At 39.3% G+C, this 20,230-nt stretch overlaps 1 protein-coding gene across 1 annotated transcript in view; it reads left to right on the top strand.

The window, feature by feature from the left end:
* The window catches only part of METTL21C (methyltransferase 21C, AARS1 lysine), a 67,023-nt gene that overhangs the window by 20,507 nt on the left and 26,286 nt on the right, over positions 1-20,230 (top strand). The window contains exons 3-4 of the mRNA XM_044071248.1: positions 1,003-1,151; positions 6,567-6,684. Coding sequence (XP_043927183.1) covers positions 1,003-1,151; positions 6,567-6,684 — 267 coding nt within the window. The remainder of the gene's footprint in view (positions 1-1,002; positions 1,152-6,566; positions 6,685-20,230) is intronic.

The raw sequence follows: 20,230 nt of genomic DNA, 5'->3' as shown, positions 1-20,230 counted from the left end.
ATATATTCAGTATTTTCATGTTGTTTTATTTTTTATTATTAACTATATTTAAACTTTTCATTGTTGCTGGTCCTTTTTAGAAAGTATTAACCTTTGAGACTACTTATATTTATTTGGTGACACTGTATGGACCACTCCAGAAGGCCTAGCCATCTTGGTGAACTACTACCATTTGTATTAGTATTACTATTACTGTGACACCCACCACTGCTGCCAATGCGTGATGGGCACAATAGGGCAGTGGATGTATGACTTGTGCCAACACAGCTAGCTGGAATTTTGTAAATAATTATATGCCATTTATATATTAAGTGGATTGGTACAGATGACATATAATTATTTACAAAACTCCAACTAGCTGTGCTGGTACAAGGTCTTCATCCACTGCCCTACTTCCCCCTGGCATGGCTGAATGCACCTCCTATCGTCACAACTTATATGCTGATTTATCTGTTTATGGAAAGTAACAGCACTGGTCTGTCACCCAGGCAAAACAGTACAACATTCAAGATTCTTGTCAATTTCTATGGATGTCTCATAATATATATTAGATACTGCTAGTTCTCCACAATGATTTCTGTATCCTTTTTACTACTTTCAATGGTGCAGGAAGGGATTAACTTTTTCCTTTCATATATGTATATATATATATATATATATATATATATATATATATATATATATATATATATATATATGCCTCAAACAACAGGTGCATTATGGTTTGCATCTTTTGATAGGCTTATTAAAGACGGCTTCAAATCACAGATTCTTCAGATTGCTTTAAATTTAGTTAACTGCTTTTGACTTGTCATCAAACTGTAAATTTGTCCAGTGAATAGACCAAACTGATTTACTTGCATCTTAGCATTGTGTAATATTGACAGTTAATATCTAGATTTGCTTTTTCAGAAGTAGACTGCGTGTGAGATAACTATGTCATTTTTTCTGATGATCAATCATATGCATGAATACTTAATGATTTTTTCTAATTGCTTACAGAAACTAGAACTGGGAAAAAATCAGTTGTCAAAAATCACTGGACCCCAAAATATTCCACTTGTTATGGCAGCGAGAAGTATTGGTTTGCAGGATATGAGATCTTTATTCAGGAATCCATTGATAGTTATGGTGCTGTGCCATGGCCAGGAGTAAGTTATCCTATTTCAAAAAAACTACATCTTAATCAATTGTTGTCAAACTGTTGTTATTTTTTTAACAGAATACATGTCCAGACTGCATGAAAATGATCTTTCTAGAAAGTAGCTGTGTTTCATCACTGTCATGCAACTATTCAGCATGTTTTCTTATAGGTCTGTTCAGTGGAAAGCATTAGAGTGTACACGTAAATGTGTGACTTATGACTTACAAAAATAAGCAAAACTCTTTAATGTATATTATATTAACATGTTAACAGGGTTGGCTTTAAGTAAACCAGAACCCTAAGCAAAAAGGCTCAGTTGTACCCAACCTATCCTGGCCTATTCATGCTATCCAGGCAAAAAGGCTGCATAATGCCCAACCCATCCTGGCCTACTCACATTATCCAGGCTACTTATTTTCTCCCTTTTTGTTACAATTTGTCTTACTCTTCAGTTTTTTTCTGAAGTCTTTCAGTCAACATAATTATACATTCATTCATTCATTCACTCATTCAACATATTCTATGTGAGCATGACTACACCGTAATAACTATGGAAATAATTTCATTAAGCCGGTGGTCTGTGGGCTGCAAGACCCCCAGAAGCCATAGTTTTTTTCCAGATGCTCTGAAGTACATTTTAGAGTTTTTTAAACAACTTTTCCCTTCCAGTGATTTCCTGAACAAAAAGCACAATCAAAGAAAGACATTTAGTCTTACTCTTCAACATTGCTTTTTCCTGCTTCCTTCCACCACATCCTAACTGAAATAACTGTATCAAGCCATGAGGTTTCTAGCTGCTCTCAGATGGATTTAGACTTTTTTAAACAACCTTTTTATCCAGTGATGGCCTGAATAAAAAACATGTTTAAGGAAAGAAATTCAGTCTTCCTCTTCAACTTTGCTTTTTCCTGCATCCTTTCAACACACCATAACTGATGAAGTCTACACTGTAATAATCAAATTAAGCCGGTGGGGGTGGGGTTAGGGGCTGCTAGGCATCCAGAAGCCATGGGGTAACAGATGTTCTGAGGTACATTTTAGAACTTTTTCCCAACCTTTTGATCCAGTGATGGCCTGAACAAAATTCATGTGTACAGAAAAGAAATTCAGTGGTTGTTTACATTACAACCCGCCGTTGTAGTTCACGCAGGTGTGGGCGGCACTGACTTGATTGACATCCTGATAGGGCTGTCAGTTATGTGTGTTTGCTTGTGGGATGACATGTCAATCTAATTCTTTGTACATTAAGATGTCCTAAAGTAAACAATCACTGAGATGACTAGCAACATCAACCAAGGGGGGGTGCCTTCCCTTGCACCACCTTCTGTACATAATTTCAAGTAATTTATCCTACTGTTAAGGGTGTGGGGGGAAGTAGCCCCCCCCAGTGGTATTACATTGTCTGACATTTTTAATCTCTTATTTCCTAAAGCTCGAAAAAAATAAAATAATAATAATAACAACAATAACACAATAATAATAATTCTCTGATTAAATTGCCCTTAAAGTGGTCAAAATCATCCTGAATTCATTCAGCCTTGTCTCAGCACATGCCACACAGGGCAGCACTTGCTACTGTGCATCCTTGTATGACCTAAAGTAAACAATCACCAGAAATTCAATCCTACTTTTTATTTCAAGGAAGAAATAAGTTGTATCCAACTTTTATTGCTCAAAGCTGACCAAGCACCAGTTCATAACAAACAGAGAAGACAAATGCTTTTGAGGAGACATATTATATCTATGAATATTACCTGCCCTCAACCCACAAATGCCCATAGTCATATTTCAAGCTGCTGCAGTTATATTTATATACAGCATGCCTCCTCACTCCCTACCCCACAAAAGACAGCCACCGTCTGTTTTCTATTCCGAACAGACTGATGCAAATCTAAAACAACAAATGGGACATACCATGTTTGCTGTCAGATATATATATATATATATATATATATATATATATATATATATATATATATATATATAAACATCATACTTATTTACTCACTACCAAAAGACAGCCACCTGTATATGCATCAGATGCTTCATTTTGAGGAAAATGAAAAAAAAATATTACAGTAACAATCCAACTTGTTACTTCAAGTAGTTCAGGTAATGTACAGAGCTCTTATAGAAGCTATGGTGAGCCTCCAAGCACCTCTCTGTAGTTTATGAGGAAAGTTAAAAAAAATAATGATCACACTGTCCCCAGCCCAACACAAGATATAATGACCTCTGAGGTTTGGGAGGAATATTAAAAAAAAATAATAACCTTGTCCCCAGCCCACAACAAAAAATACAAAGACCTTATATGTACTCATCTGAGCAAGGTTGGTTTTAGACTAGACAGGGTTCGGGGCAGAGGTGATTACTAAGCCCATGTCAAAATCCACCTATACAGCTTTGGTGTGAGAGGGCCCCCAGCCCCCAGACGTTCTGAATGTTTGTGTATTCTGTGCTACATTTACCCCTTATGTTTCTTTTGAGATGACTGATAAACTGAGCAAGTGACAACATGGTCAGTTGCTTTCATCCAGGCAACACCAACCCAACAGTTATAGCCACTTCTATGTATAATTCAGACATCTAATTATGATAAAAGAGAATGACCACATAATGTATTTCTCCTTTGTTCCAAACAATTGTCATACATTAAAATATTGCAAGTTGCTTCACATGATCACATTTGTCTTGAAAAGCCAAAATATTAAGCAAACAGCACCAGGCAACTGGTCATTTTCCTCCACAGAATATAGCCACATCAATTATACTTACTCTGTTTGCGCATATCAGGTGTTCAGTTAAGTAGCCCATCTTACTTCTCCCGAATACACACCAGTCCTGCAAAGCCAGACAGTGACTGTTGTAAACTGATCAAATGACAAGAGGGTCAGTTATTTTCATCCAGCCAATCCCAACCCCCTCTTAGTAGTTATAGCCACATTTTCTGATGGCTGTGTAATATTATTTCATATCCACAGTTCACATAAACAAGTTGCCAAATGATAAAGTATTCCAATCAAGTTGCCCCACAAAAAATAACAAAGCCAGAGAAATATTGCCAAAAAAATATCTGGCTGATCATTGCCAGCAATACTGTAAAATAGTAATAACACTTTGACATATCTCATACCACCACACTACGTCTCTCATTTCAACTGTCCAAACAAAGCCAGAAATATTGTCAAAATATCTGGCTGATCACTGTCAACATTATTGTGTTGAGAGCACACTGTGCCAACTATTAAATCCGTGTATTCAACACAGTCAGAGGCACAGAAATGAAGCCTTGAAGATGCACACTTTGCCAACTATTAAATCAGCAAGTTCAACACAGTCAGATTTTTGAATTAATGTAACTATTAAACATTTTTGGATTACTGTAAAGCATGCATCTTCGAGGCTCCATTTCTGCACCTCTGACTGTGTTGAATTCGCTGATTTAACATTATTGTAAAAATAGTTCATTTATCTCACCACACATATAACTAAGCAAGAAATATTACCAAAATGTGAAAATATTAGTAGAATTATCTCACTGTACCATTCCTTGCACTCTGTCCATAAAGTCAAGAGCATTCTACAGAATTGTTTCATATATAATATGACAGAAAAATCACTTTTGTGCCTACATCTGAATGCTACAAGTTCTCTATTCCCGTAACATTGTAACATTTATAGCAAGTCAAGTGGAGCATCACCATCCTCGATCGCCTGATGTTCCACAGGCACATGTTCTACCATAATGCTTTATTTATTTATTTTTAGAGCAAAAAAAAAAACAAAACATTGCTCTAAAAGAATAAATAAATAAATAAATAGCAAAAGAGCTCCCTGCAAGCATTGCATCATATACAATCGCCTAGTTCGCATACCCAAAAAGGTGGCTCTGCATGTTAACAAGTGTACTGAAATTTCCAGTGCTAGAAAAAATGTACTTTTACAATATAAAAAATAAGTATATTATTAATATATAGTGCATGGAATGTGGTGATTCCACTCCAATATTCAGAAAAAGACAAACCAGTTAAGTGCCAGTGTGGGGCGCAACCTGACCTTAACAATTGTCAAGCACCTCATACTTAGGTTGTTAAGAGCGGGTGTACTGCTTGGCATTAAAGTCTGCCTCTGCAGACTACCAAATGACAGCAGCAAAGCAAAAGATTTTTTCTGCCTGCTGAACATACACTTAACATAATCCTTCCTGTAAAAAAAAAAAATTAGAAAGGTGCTAGAATAACAGAAAGTGTTCACCTGCATAACATGAGGAACAGGAACTCTGAAACTTAAATGTATGTCATTATTTAGTGACTGCAATCTTCAGTGCTTTATCTGACAACCACATATTTTATAAATAGCAGACCAAAACTATGAGACAATAATCTGGTTGTTCTGCGAAAATCTAAACAGTAGCAAGACATTAAAGGTAAGTGTAAACATGATGGACAGCATTGCACTGTGTCTTTCTGGCAGCATCTGCTAAGTGTTTTTGACTTTGAAAGCCAATAAAATACTTAGTGATTTTTCCCTGTAACTAATAGTACATTGAGCTGATAAAGCTCCATACTCTGCAAGGAATTATGATTGTCTTACCGATCATAACCGTATAGTATGTATTCTGGACATGCCAAGATTCACCTCTTGAGCTTCGCTCTTGAGGCGAATTTCTTATTTCTTGGCATCCATGTCTTGAACACATAATAAGTGAGTTCATAATCGTCTATATTTAACCTCCCACCTATTTTGAATATTATTTCAGGTATGTGAATGTTTCCACTTTAAAGAAAACATCTGTCTTTCCTTGGAGATTTTCTTGTTTTGGAATATGGAACCTATTCGTATATCAATATGGCATTCTACCTGGTCTTATTTTTCCTAAGTATATAGTTCCCTGCCCTATTAAGCTTAACCGTTGTTTATAAAATTACACTATGCAGTCATTTGTCATACTATATTGTAATATTTTCTTTCTAACCTATTAAATAGCAAGGCTCATTGTATAATATTAGTTTATCAAATAAGCTGACATTATAATGATCACTTTTTTGATAAATGTACTTAACATTTCTGCTGTTATGGCAGTCTGTTTTAAAGCAGATGTTTTATAGTATAACATACTACCCAGAATGTTTTGTATTAAAAACATCTTATTTATTAAAATCAGTATGTCTCCTAGGGAATGGAATTCATTAACACAATCAGTTTGTAGAGACTTTGCTCCAGCATCTTTGTTACTCATACAGTACACTGTATCAAGCATTGCATACCCCAAAATAAAAGCTCAATGCCTGCTATTTTCAACATGTCCAGCCCCCCCCCCCACACACACACTAAAGTTGTTCAACATCTTTTTTATTTGTAAATGATTTTTTAATTTACAGAAATACATGAAAGATTGAAACATTGATATATTTTATCATAGGCTGAGGGATTGTGCAGTTACATGGAAAACAATCAACAGGAGCTCAATCTGACAGATAAAACAGTGTTGGAACTTGGAGCTGGAACTGGTTTAGTCTCCATCCTGGCAAGTCTACTTGGTTTGTATAATTTGGATAATACTTCATTGTTTGTTTACTAGTTATGCTATTGCTATTTAATTGTGCATTTTCCTAGCTACTGATGGTCCTGGCATATGTGCATTTTGCAGGTGATTAATCTGTGGGATTTTCACCTGTTGTACCAATCCATGCTTTTCATTAATTGGTACCATTTATAGGCCAAGCCAAGTACTTGATTTAAACATGATTATCTGTATTTGTTGCAAATGTGTGACAGCAATGTTGAGTTAAACAAAACTTATGGCTAGCACAATAAAGGAAAGTACTCAAAATACAGACTTCATTAAAACATTTAACAGGATAATCCTCAGACACTGGGAATGCAATGCTCATCAACCACATGCTGCACAATGCTTCCAATTCTAAAAGACATTTCCGTCAGCAGAATAAATTCCTCTGCATAGCTGTCATCAGAAGAGAAGTTGGACAGCCAGGATGTTAAATCCTTCTGCGTTTCATTCTTTATTTGTTCTTATTCAGCATCTTCACGATAACCCTCATCTTTGTACCCAACAATCCCCAATCTTAAGTCTTTTTTTAAACAAGAAGCATCCTTCTTGAATTACCAATTATGACACAGGCAATCATGTAGTTATAAAAAATGAATACAAATCATATTGACAGATTTTCATTTGTAAACATTATATCACATGTAATCTTCTATATGGTCATTGTCAAACATTACCTAGCTCATTCAATTCCTGAATTCTCTTAAATGTCATTCTGCCTCCAAAACATTATTCTGTATGTATTGATCCATAATTCCCACCTTTTTCTCTGTAAGTTGCTCCTACCCCTTTTTGTAAAGATTTCACTTCCAGTTATTTTATCTTTGTTACTATATTCACTATTTCTAGTATGGTTGGTTTAGACTTTGATTTCCATTTTCTAGTAGTTGCTTTTTTGATAGCCACCAGAAATTAACTCATCAAGGCCTTACTATGTCTAGGCAATTCTGATTCTGTATCACAGTTCAAAAAATAATTTTCTTAGCTACACCAATTTGTTCACCCAGTAATTCTGAAAGAGTAGTGTGCATGCTCATTATGCTCCCAAAAAATACGTTACCAGTTATGTCTTTCTTCCCCGTCCCACCTCCAACATTCGCAATCTATCTGAGGAAGAATTCTTTGGATTCTGCTTGGGGTATAAAAATGTCCATGCAAATACTTCCAAGTAAAGATATTAAAATCTCCTAGACTTTGTTTCATATTTGGGAGCATACGTATACCCTCCCATTATTTCTTTACAAATTGCTCATCCAGTCCCTCTTCTCAATTCTTTCTAACCTCCTCTGATTGATTCCTGTAGTTATTATGCAATTTTTATATGCCTTACCAATTATTCCTTTATAAACAGCAGCTTCTGCTCCAGATAATATTAAAAAACCTGTTTCCCTTAGGATCCCCCTATTCCTTTCTCTTTTCCTATACTCTCATATCAATCCTTGATAGGGAAGGGAATCTCTAGCCTGCAGACCAAATGAATTATTGACCTTCTCCCATTCTGTTATTTTTCCCTCTCTAATTATTTCTTTCCTATACTTTAATCTTTTGCCAGTTTTCTCCAATAAATTCCAGCCTCTCTTGCTTATTTTCTGTACCCCTAATTGCAGTCATCCCTATCAGCAGAGTCTCTTTTCTCCATTCCCATTTCAGCTTTGTTTTTAGAATACTTTCTGTTATTTTATGAATCATCATCATCTTCTTTCGGCTGTTCCCGTTAGGGGTCACCACAGCGGATCACCTGTTTCCATTTCTTCCTGTCCTCTGCATCTTGCTCTGTCACACGAACCACCTGCATGTCCTCTCTCACCACATCCATAAACCTTATCTTAGGCCTTCCTCTTTTCCTGTTACCTGGTAGCTTCATCCTTAGCATCTTTTTCCCAATATACTCAGCATCCCTCCTCAGCACATGTCCAAACCAACGTAATCCTGCCTCTCTGGCTTTGTCTCCAAACCTTCCAACCTGGGCTGACCCTCTAATATACTTATTCCTAATCCTGTCCACCCTCGTCACACCCAGTGCAAATCTTAACATCTTTAACTCTGCCACATCCAGCTCAAACTCCTGCCTTTTTGTCAATGCCACTGTATCCAACCCATATAACATAGCTGGTCTCACTACCCTCTTGTAGACCTTCCCTTTCACTCTTACAGGTATTCGTCTGTCACAAATCACTCCTGACATTCTTCTCCACCCACTCCATCTTGCCTGTACTCTCTTCTTCACCTCTCTTCCACACTCACCGTTACTCTGAACTATTGACCCCAAGTATTTAAACTCATCCACCTTCGCCACCTCTACTCCTTGCATCCTCACCATTCCTCTATCCTCCCTCTCTTTCACACACATATATTCTGTCTTAGTCCTGCTGACCTTCATTCCTCTTCTCTCTAGAGCATATCTCCATCTCTCCAGGGTGTCCTCCACCTGTTCCCTACTCTCACTACAGATCACAATGTCATCTGCAAACATCATAGTCCATGGGGACTCCTGTCTGATCTCGTCTGTCAACCTGTCCATCACCATTGCAAATAAGAAAGGGCTCAGAGCTGATCCTTGATGTAACCCCACCTCCACCTTAAATGCATCCGTCACTCCCACCGCAGACCTCACCGCTGTCACACTACCCTCGTACATATCCTGTACCACTCGTGCATACCTCTCTGACACTCGTGACTTCCTCATACAATACCACAACTCCTCTCTAGGCACCCTGTCATATGCTTTCTCTAAGTCTACAAAAACACAATGCAACTCCTTCTGACCTTCTCTGTACTTCTCCATCAACACTCTCAGAGCAAACATCACATCTGTAGTGCTCTTTCCTGGCATGAAACCATACTGCTGTTCACTAATCATCACGTCCCTTCTTAACCTAGCTTCCACTACTCTTTCCCATAACTTCATGCTGTGGCTGATCAATTTAATCCCTTTGTAGTTACTACAGCTCTGCACATCACCCTTATTCTTAAAAATCGGTACCAAAACACTTTTTCTCCATTCCTCAGGCATCTTCTCACTTTCTAAGATTTCATTAAACAATCTGGTTAAAAACTGCACTGCCATTTCACCTAAACACCTCCATGCTTCCACAGGTATGTCATCTGGGCCAACAGCCTTTCCATTCTTCATTCTCTTCATAGCTATCCTTACTTCCTCCTTGCTAATCCATTGTACTTCATGATTCACTATCCCTACATCATCCAACCTTCTCTCCCTCTCATTCTCTTCATTCATCAACCCCTCAAAGTACTCTTTCCATCTCCTCAACACACTCTCCTCGCTTGTGAGTATGTTTCCCTCATTATCCTTTATCACCTTTACCTGCTGCACATCTTTCCTAGCTAGGTCCCTCTTATGAATATCATATTTAATTTCTATAAATATTTTGGGTTTGTAATACCATGATGGGAAAGGACTCCCCTTCCTAAGTCAAAGTATGATTAAAGTAAGACCCCTTGCTCCTACTACTATTGGAACTGTCTGGGTATCTTTCTTCCACATTGCTTTCATTTCTGCCTGCAAATCCTGTTATTTTATGACTTTGTGTCTCTCTACATGCAAGACACTGTAGCCACTGGGTGTAGCAATTTCAATGATCAATGCTACTTTTGTCTTTTTTTCATGGACCACTATATCTGGTTGTCTCGCATCTTTCTTTTGAACTGTTGGTAATGTGTGATCCCATGTGATGTAGACTTCATCATTTTGTGTGATGCATTGTGGCTCATGTTTCCAGTGTTTTTCAGCAACTTCAATATTATAATGTTTGCACAATCTCCAGTGCAACAGTCTTGCCACATTATTGTGCCTTTCAGTATACAGTCCTTCGGCCATTAGTATATGACAACCAGCAACAAGGTGTGCGACTGTTTCCAGTTCTATTTTTCAAAGTCTAAATTTGTCTGTTTCTCCCACACGTTCAATGGACTTTGTGAACCAATGTGTACATAGCCCACTATCTTGGGCCGCCAATATTAACCTTTCATTTTTTTTGGTTTGAATTCTCCTCTCCTTAACCATTCCTGTGTTCAATCCTGATCAATATGAGGTTCTTCCAGGGGTTTTCTATACTTGTAACTATATTTATGTATTTTCCACATTTCTTGCCTTCTCATCTGATCCTTCACCTTATATTTTATTTTGTTTTTGGCACATTTAGTTGCTACTTGATTTTTATCTACTTCTGGTTTGATTTCCATTCCTTCTTGACACTGATATGCTTCTTGCTAGACTAAAAAGGGAAGTCATCTTAGATTTATTCTCCTCCTGTTTCAAAACTTTCATTATATTTGGGTCTTGTGAGGTCAGCAGATATGTATGCAGTCCCACAACTGCAGAACTGTACATGTAATCAATTTTAAGTAGGCCCATACCTCCTTCAGAAATGGGAATATATAATCTTGGAATACACTGATTTTTATAAATCATTTGATGAGCATGAAACATCTTTCTTGTTTTCCTGTCTAAACTATCCAACACCTTTTAGGACCAGTCAATCACTCCAAAACTGTAAGTTAGGACAGGAAGAGCAAATTGGTTTATAGCCTGAATTTTGTTCCTAGATGTCAATGCTGTTTTCAGGATTAATTTATATCTTCTAAAATATTTCTTACTAATTTTTACTTGCATTTGTTCATGTTTTGTCATTAATCCTTCATCAAGTCCCAAATATTTATACACTCCTTCTTGCTCAATTTCTCTTATATCACATTCTTGTCCCAAACTGATGTTTTCTTGGTACTGTAGCTTTCCTGCTTTAAAGGTTGTTTTTGCACATTTATCAAGGCCAATTTATTGTTTATCAAGACATTCTTATATCATCTGAAAAAGTTTTGACTACTTGCAGTTGTGCTTTCAGTTCTTCATCTGATGAGCTCAACAGTTTTAAATTATTGACAAAGAGAAGATGAGAAGTCTTTACACTTTGTTGCTTTCTGGGAGCCAGATTATAGCCATGACCTAATCTGTTAGACAGCTTAATGGGTTAAGAGCAAGGCAAAAGAACAACCGTGACAGAGATTCACCCTGGAATGTCCCACTTTGGATTTTTTTATCCCTGGAATAATAATTTGTCCTTTATCATGGTTTAACTGCAAAGTGGTTTGCTACTGTTTCATGGTCGCTGTGATGTACTTTATCAGTGTAGGGTTACATTTTTAAGCAATCTTTTATCCATGAATGTGAGATACTGTCAAATGCTTTTTTGTAGTCAATCCATGCCATACTTAGATTCTTCCCCTTTTTACAGTTCTCCACTATGACTTTATTTAACAACAAATGATCCTTTGTTCCATATGACTTTCTTTTATTGCCTTTTTGTTCTATTGATGTAATTGAGTTTTTTTTCTAAATGACTATAAATTCTTGTCAGCATCAGTTCTGGTGTATAGTTTATATGTCATCAGAAGGCAATCACTCCAAAACTGTAAGTTAGGACAGGAAGAGCAAATTGGTTTATAACTTGAATTTTGTTCTTAGATGTCAATGCTGTTTTCAGCATATAACAGTCATGGCTATATTCTGGCTCCCAGAAAGCAACAAAGTGTAAAGACTTCTCATCCTCTCTGTCAATAATTTAAAACTGTAGAGCTCATCAGATGAGGAACTGAAAGCACAACTGCACGTTGTCAAAATTTTTTCATATGATATAAGAATGTCTTGATAAACAATAAATTGGTCTTGATAAATGTGCAAAAACAATCTTTAAAGCAGGAAATTATAGTTTTAATTGCATTTACTGTTTAGGACTACACACTCAAGTGTGTTAGCCTTTTCTGTGTTTACTTACTGTATTATTGCATTGTTTAGCCTGTTTCAACAAAAAAATACTATCTTGTTTGCTCATTTCCCAACTTTCCTAGCCAGTCCAGATTCCAGGCTTTGCTTGTCTCAGGACTTTAAATTTCTGTGTTCAGAGCTATCCAGACCTTGCTGTAGTAGAGGGAAGTCCTACTGCTTACCAGTGGGAGTGGTGAGCATTGTACTGCCTATCTAATGCTAGAGGAGTGGTTTCCAGCTCTGAAATTGTAATTTTATTAGCCTTTCTGGGCTGATTTGTATCCCTTTCAACTTTCTGGCTTAAAAATGCATGTGTTTGCACATTTTTCGCATCGTGCAGCACTACGAGGCTACAGTTAAAGTATTCCAGGTGCCAGAAAGTCTGCTCTTCAAATTTTCCCTTAGAACTATCTGGTTTCTCAGTAGTAGCACTAAAATTTGAACCCCTGTGACTAGCACTTGCTCTAGAACCTGCTGGAAAGCACTAGGAATCCTGAAACTGATACAAGCACTCAACTCCCCTTGTCAATAAGGAGAAATTAATTCTAGGCACTAAACAGCATATAATTGCAAAGTACCTTGCAAAGGTAAGGGAAAACAGCTCTTAAACTTTACAAAAAAAGCACCTAAACAGGCATGTCCAAGGGTCAGCTTCCAGTGATTTCTCCTGTCCACCTGGTGAATCTAGACATATTGGGGCAATGTGGCAACTGCCTCCTGTACACAGGTGCCAGGATCTGCCACATAATGCATGCACTCAAGTCACTCCACAACAAGTACAAATATGACTCTGTCATTGTCCATGCTGGAGTGAATGACTTGAGACATACCTCCCTGGACTACATGTAAAGAGACATGGAAGAGCTCTTGGATCATGTGGCCCAGGCAGGTATGACCGTAGCCCTGAGTAGCATCCTGCCTTCGCCCAGAATTATACCACAGTATAAGGTCAAAATGATTGACTTCAACAATTGGCTAAGCTTCTGGTGTCATTCAAAGGGGATCCAGTATCTGTCTTCCTGGGAAGACATGATCGACAAACCACAATGCTTTGCCAGAGATGGTCTGCACTTGTCACCCCTGGGATTCAGGTTACTGGCTAAAGCTCTTGCCACCCCTATAGTGCCTTTTTTAGGCAAGGTTCAAAAGACAAAACCACCACCATAACAGACACAAGCATGCAAAATCTGAAGGTAATGCTACTGAATGCTAGAAGTCTAAACCTCAAAATGCACTCTCTCGAGGCACTCCTAAAAATGGAGAACATCGATATCTGTGCACTAACTGAGACCTGGTTCAAGACTCCAGAAAGCACCCCAGCAATACCAGGCTACAACTCTTACCACACTTTTCGGCCACAAAACCAAGACCGAAACACTAAAGGTGGAGGAGTGTCCATGTTCACCAAGGATATTCACACCTCCAGGCTAGTTGCCCAACACAATGCATCTGAAATTCTCCAAGTTCTCTAAAGCAAATTTCACACTCCTCAAAACCGAGGTGGAATCCTTCAAAGCCCCCGGGCCTGTGGAAAATACGGCCCAGACCGCAGAATCCTTTATAAATGCATTCTATGAACACCTTCAGGAATGCATGGATCATGCAATCCCAAATAAAACCAAGACCCAATCCTCCAAAGGCAGACGCCCTGTCTGGTGGACGCCAGCCATAAACAAACTATACAATAGAAGGAGGAAGCTACTACATGATAGAGCAAAATCCCAAAAAGGGAAGGCATCTCTGATCAGTATTAGCAAAAAACTAATGGCACTCATAAAATCGTCTAAGGCCAGCTTCGAGAGAAAAATTGCACAGGACACTAAGGATAATCACAAAGCTTTCTTTAGTTATGTTAGGAACCTGGGTGGGAATTCCCAGATATGCTCAGAATTAGTCCAAAATGACAAAAAATACACCGAACCCACAGACATTGCCAACATCCTAGCTGACAGGTTCAGCGCAAACTTCTCCCCCCCTCCCCACCAAAAGGGCAAATATCTATCCCAGCAGAGTGCTGCCCTCCTGACATCTCAGATGCTCAGGTAAGAGTCGCCCTCTCCAAAGCAAAAAACACAGCATCAATGGGACCAGACGGTGTCCTGGGCTGCGTCCTACATGAACTCCAAGAAGAGCTAAACCCAAACATAAAACTACTGTTCAATCTCAGCCTTACTACAGGATATGTACCCAAAGAGTGGCGTACAGCAATAGCGGTCCCTCTCCACAAAGGTGGTGCCTCAACGGACCCTGGAAACTATTGCCCCATAAGCCTGACTAGCTTGGTCTGCAAAGCTATGGAAAGGATCATCATGGGCCTCATAAATAAAGATATTGGGGACCTACAGACACTGGATCCTACCCAGTTCGGCTTTGTTAAGGGCAGATCCTGCCTCTTAAACCTGGTCGACTTCTTTGAAACAGTCACCAAGGCCATTGACGAGGGGAAGGTGGTCCACACAGCCTATCTGGACCTCGCAAAAGCCTTTGATACAATACCCCACTCGGGCATTATAGATAAGCTCACCAGCTTAAATATAAACCCCTATGTCACTAGATGGGTTGCAAACTGGCACAAGGATAGAACCCACATGGTTAGAATTGCTGGAGCCATGTCAGACTCCAAACCAGTTATAAGTGGCGTCCGACAAGGCTCAGTCCTGGGACCTCTCTTGTTCGGTATATATTTCTCTGAGGTACAGGCCAACACAGAAGGACTGTGGCCGACCAAGTTCGCAGATGACTGCAAACTGGGTGCCATAATCGACTCTCCAGCCGACACAAGCATCCTCCAAAAGGGCCTCATAGAAACAGACAACTGGTGCCAGAGCCATGGCCTCAAGCTAAACGCCAAAAAGTGTATAGTCATCCCGTTTGGCAAAAACAAAGTGCCCACAAATTACCACATAGGTGGTAATCCATTACGTACAGAAGAAGTAATTAGGGACCTGGGGACCCAAGTTGATAGCAATCTCTCATTTGACAACCACATGGCCAAAGTGGTTAGAAAAACATTTTATATAGCCCACCTAATCATGAGGGGATTCACATCTAGATTAGGGGAGGTCATCGTGCCTCTTTACTCATCCCTCATCAGGCCCATAATCGAGTACAATGCCCCTTTTGGGATGTACCTTACCAAACACCTGCAGCAACTGGAAAGACCCCAAAAGTACCTCACCAAGAGGATCAAAGGGCTCAAACATATGCTATATGCTACCTGGTTAAAGAAACTCCAGCTCTACTCAGTGGCATACCGCCTGCTCAGAGGTGACCTGTGCCTGACGTATAAAGCCATGTCCAACCCGGAATTAAGGGACATGCTGCACCTCAAAAAATCCAAATCCCATCGAGTTACACGCTCAAGAGACTTGAACCTCAGCACTGAAATAAATAGGACATGCTGGAGGGACAGATTCATAACCCAGAGACTCCCTTCACTCTGGAATAAAATCCCAGTCCTGGTTAGGCAGAGTCCCTCATTGACTCTCTTCAAGAGGAATCTTGATGAGTGGATGGGAGATTGTAGGTTTACCCCGGGTATCACTTCTGTGTCACTGTTAGACAGAGGCACAGTATACTAACCTCGAAAAAGGGCATAGCAAAATTAATTTAAAATGGGTGGCGAAAGCCAAACATACTCTATCTAGGCTTATAAATGCCCTAGGGCAGATAGCCTAGTATGAACCTATGAACCTATGAACCTAAGTGCAATTAACACTAGGTAAGACTGCAATCCAAATTGTAGCTTGCTACAGATCCCACACCATGCCCCAAGATTCTCACTACACCTTTCTAAACATACTGGAAAATATTAAGATACAACCAAACACCCTAATACTGGGTGATTTCAACTACCCTGCCATTAACTGGGAAAACTACTCGGGTACCAACTCCTTTTCCCAACGGTTCTTGGAATTCATAAATTCCAATGCCCTGGATCAACTAATCCATTGTCCCACCAGGGGCTCCAATATCCTAGACCTGGTCATTACCAACATTGGAGATAGATGCTCCACACCAGTGGTCACCCCCTCATTGGTCAGATCTGACCATAAGCAAATCACCCTTGACATCCACATCCCACCCCCATCCCCCAGTAAGGAAACCTCTTTAAAAAACTTCTCCAAAGCCAACTTCATGCTACTGAAGTCAGAAGTGACAAACTTCACGACACCCATGCAGACGGGATCTGAAAGTTCGACTGCAGAATGCTACACTAAGGCAATGTACGAGTACATCCACTCGTGCATGAATCGTGCCATCCCAAATAGAACCAAGATGCTCTTCTCCAAAAAAAGGAAGCCAATCTGGTGGTCCCCTGCTATAAACAAACTATAAAACAGAAGGAAGAAACTGTTGCAGAAACGAGGAAAATCCCAGGATGCAAAAAACTCCCTCACCAGCCTCAGTAAGAAGCTGAGATCCCTCATAAAATCATCAAAAGCTAGTTACAAAAATAAAATTGCCAAAGATTCCAAAGACAACCACAAGGCATTCTATAGTTACGTCAAGAATCTAAATGGCAATGCTCAGATCTGCTCTGAGCTACAACAGAATGGCATTAAATATACTGATCCCAAGGATATTGCCAATATCCTGGCAGATCGATTTAGTGCCATCTTCACCCCCCTCTCACCCCCTAAAGGGCCCATCTCAATACCAAAAGATTGCCAAATTCCAGTAATCATGGCCACACAGGTAGAAACCACACTCCCCAAAGCTAAGAATACAGCATCAATGGGACCAGATGACATCCCAGGCTGTGTACTACATGAACTACAAAATGAAATGGCACCTCACCTAAGTGTCATGTTTAATCAAAACCTTGCCTCAGGCTTTGTGCCCACTGAGTGGTGCACTGCTACATTTATCCCACTCCACAAGGGAGGAATCCACCTTGTATCCCGGGAGCTACTGTCCCATCAGACTGACAAGCCTGATCTGCAAGGGTATGGAACGCATTATCATGGAACTTATAAACAGACATTGGCAACCTTCAAACACTGGACCCCACCAAGTTTGGGTTTGTGAAGGGCTAATCTTGTCTCCTGAATCTGATTGACTTCTACGAATCAGTCTCCCGAGCTGTGGACGAGGGTAAGGTGGTCCACACAGCCTATCTGGACCTCGCCAAGGCCTTCGACACCATCCCCCACTCTGGAATCATAGATAAACTTACTAAGCTGGGCATAAATCCCTATGTCACTCGATGGGTTGCCAACTGGCTTACTGACAGAACCTAGACTGTAAAAGTAGCCAACTACAAATCCAGCTCCAGACAAGTGTCAAGTAGAGTACCTCAGGGTTCAGTCCTGGGACCACTCTTGTTTGGCATCTACTTCTCTGAAGTACAGGCCAACACTAAGGGACTCTGGCTAACAAAGTTCACAGATGACTGCAAACTGGGAGCCATTACTGAATACCCAAATGATGTGGATATTCTACAAAAGGGCCTTACAGAAACAGATGCCTGGTGCGAGAGCCATGGGCTCAAGCTTAATGCCAAGAAATGTATAGTTATCCCTTTTGGAAAAAAATATGTACCCATGAATTACCACATAGGTGGCTGTGCACTAAACATCGAAAGTGTGATGAGAGACTTAGGGACACAGATGGACAGTGGTCTCACTTTCGATAACCACATTGCCACAACAGTCAGGAAATCCTTCTTTGTGGCACACCTCATCACTAAGGGCTTTTCATTCAGAAAAAAGGAGGTCATTGTCCCACTGTACTCATCCCTCATTAGACCCATTATAGAGTATAATGCCCCGTTTGGTATGGACCTCACAAGACATCTGCAACAGCTAGAAAGGCCACAGAAATACCTCACTAAAAGAATCACAGGCCTAAAGCAGATGCCATATGCTGACCATCTAAAAGACTTCAGCTATACTCTATGGAATATCATCTACTCAGAGGCGATCTCTGCTTAACATACAAGGCCATGTCAAACCCTGAGCTGTTGGACATGCTCCACTTAAAGAAATTTCAATCCCTCAGAGGTACACGCTCCAGGGATCTAAACCTTGTCATCACAATGAACAAAACATGCTGGAGGGATAGGTTCCTGACCCATAGACTCCCCGTACTCTGTAATTGACTGCCCATACATGTCAAGCAGAGCGCCTCATTGGCCCTCTTCAAAAGGAACCATGATAATTGCATGGGAGATAGGAAATTCACTCCAGGGATCATGTCAGTCGCCCTGATAGACAGGGGTCCAGAGAAGTAAATATTGTGGGAAGAAATATCCAGGGAATTGTTATGGCCAGGCTTGTATAGGCCCTAGGGCCAATAGCCTAGTACCAACATATGAACCTATGAACCTATAATTTTTAGGGTAGCTTGCAGGTTCACTCTTAAGTAGGTGCATTATTTTTCCTGTTGGTAGCCAGGTTGGTATCTGTTCAGGATGTGCATATATATAGTTCTTTCTCATGTCTAAATCTTCATGCAAAGATGTTAATACTTTTAATCAGAAGTTGGGTACTGCATCTGGGCCTGGGGGGTTCCATTTAGAAGCTTTTCTTAACTTTGTTTCAATCTCTCTTGCTGTTATTTCATCCTATTTCATATCCTGTACATTTGAACTTCTTATTCTTTCTTTTACTTCTTCTATCCATTTAGCATCTTTGTTATGTTCCACAGGATCTTCATAAATACTTCTCCAAAATGTATCTGTTTCTTCTATTTTTTGGTTGTCTTTCAATTCTTTTTACCATGTTTCCCAATTCTCTATAAAACTTATTTGGGTAATCATTTATGTTTATCTGTGTCTCTTCTAAGTTTTTCTGCCTGTGCTGATATTTTTAGTTTATTATTTGGGATAGTGCATGATAAATCCTGATCACCTGTGATACTGCGCGTTGCTTTTATCTATCACGTCTATCTTTCTGAGTATTTTTGTTGGTCTGTTCCCTCTTCTATACTCTTCTAACAGTGACACTTCTTAATTGCTTTATAGTTTTTCTATTCTATACTTCCATGATGATATTCAATTTCTCCCCTTCCTTTCCTTTACTACCTTATGTTTTTGTGGTAGAATTTTATCAGTTATTAATTTAGCTGCACAGTAATATATCCTGTTACTTCTGTTATAGCACATGGATCTGTATGGACAGTCCTAATTACCGTTTTCATTTGTTTTATCAAACTTTTAATGTTTTGGGTTTTATTGACCTTCAGTGGTCTATTTCTTTCATTGATCTTAGCATGTCTGTCTTTCTGTATTAAATCAAGCAACTCTTCTGTTAGCTCATTTTCTTCAAAACTGAGGGCACATTTTTTGTTCTATAACATCTTCCTGTGACACATTCTCTTCAATTTCATCCTGTGTCATTCATTGCTCTGTCATATGGGCACTCACTATCCTATCACTCCTCATCATTGACTGCGTTAGAGTTTCCAGTTTCCTGTTCCTTCCCTTGCTGTCCAGCTTCAAGTGAACATTTATACTGGTTTCCTGTGGAAGGCTCCAAAATATCTTCATATGGCAACTGACCAGTTGCTTCCCATTCCACTGGTTTCTCCTTAATCTGTATGCCTATTGCTCTATCCTGCTGTGCTTTCTGAGTTAGATTTTCTACACTGAATCCTTCACTTTGCAGGTACTCCATAACCTCAGTTTCTGTTTCTTTAACTTCTCCATTACTAATTTTCTTTTCTACTTTTCCTCTTCGTCTCCTTATTTTTTGTATTGTAAAGTTTTCCATTTCTGGATTCCTTTGCCTGT

Source organism: Protopterus annectens, chromosome 5.part0, assembly GCF_019279795.1.
Source record: "Protopterus annectens isolate FY-2018-M chromosome 5.part0, PAN1.0, whole genome shotgun sequence".
Taxonomy (NCBI): Eukaryota; Metazoa; Chordata; order Ceratodontiformes; family Protopteridae; genus Protopterus; species Protopterus annectens.
Note: the sequence above shows the minus strand (reverse complement) of the source record. Positions and strands in the feature narration are given on the sequence as shown.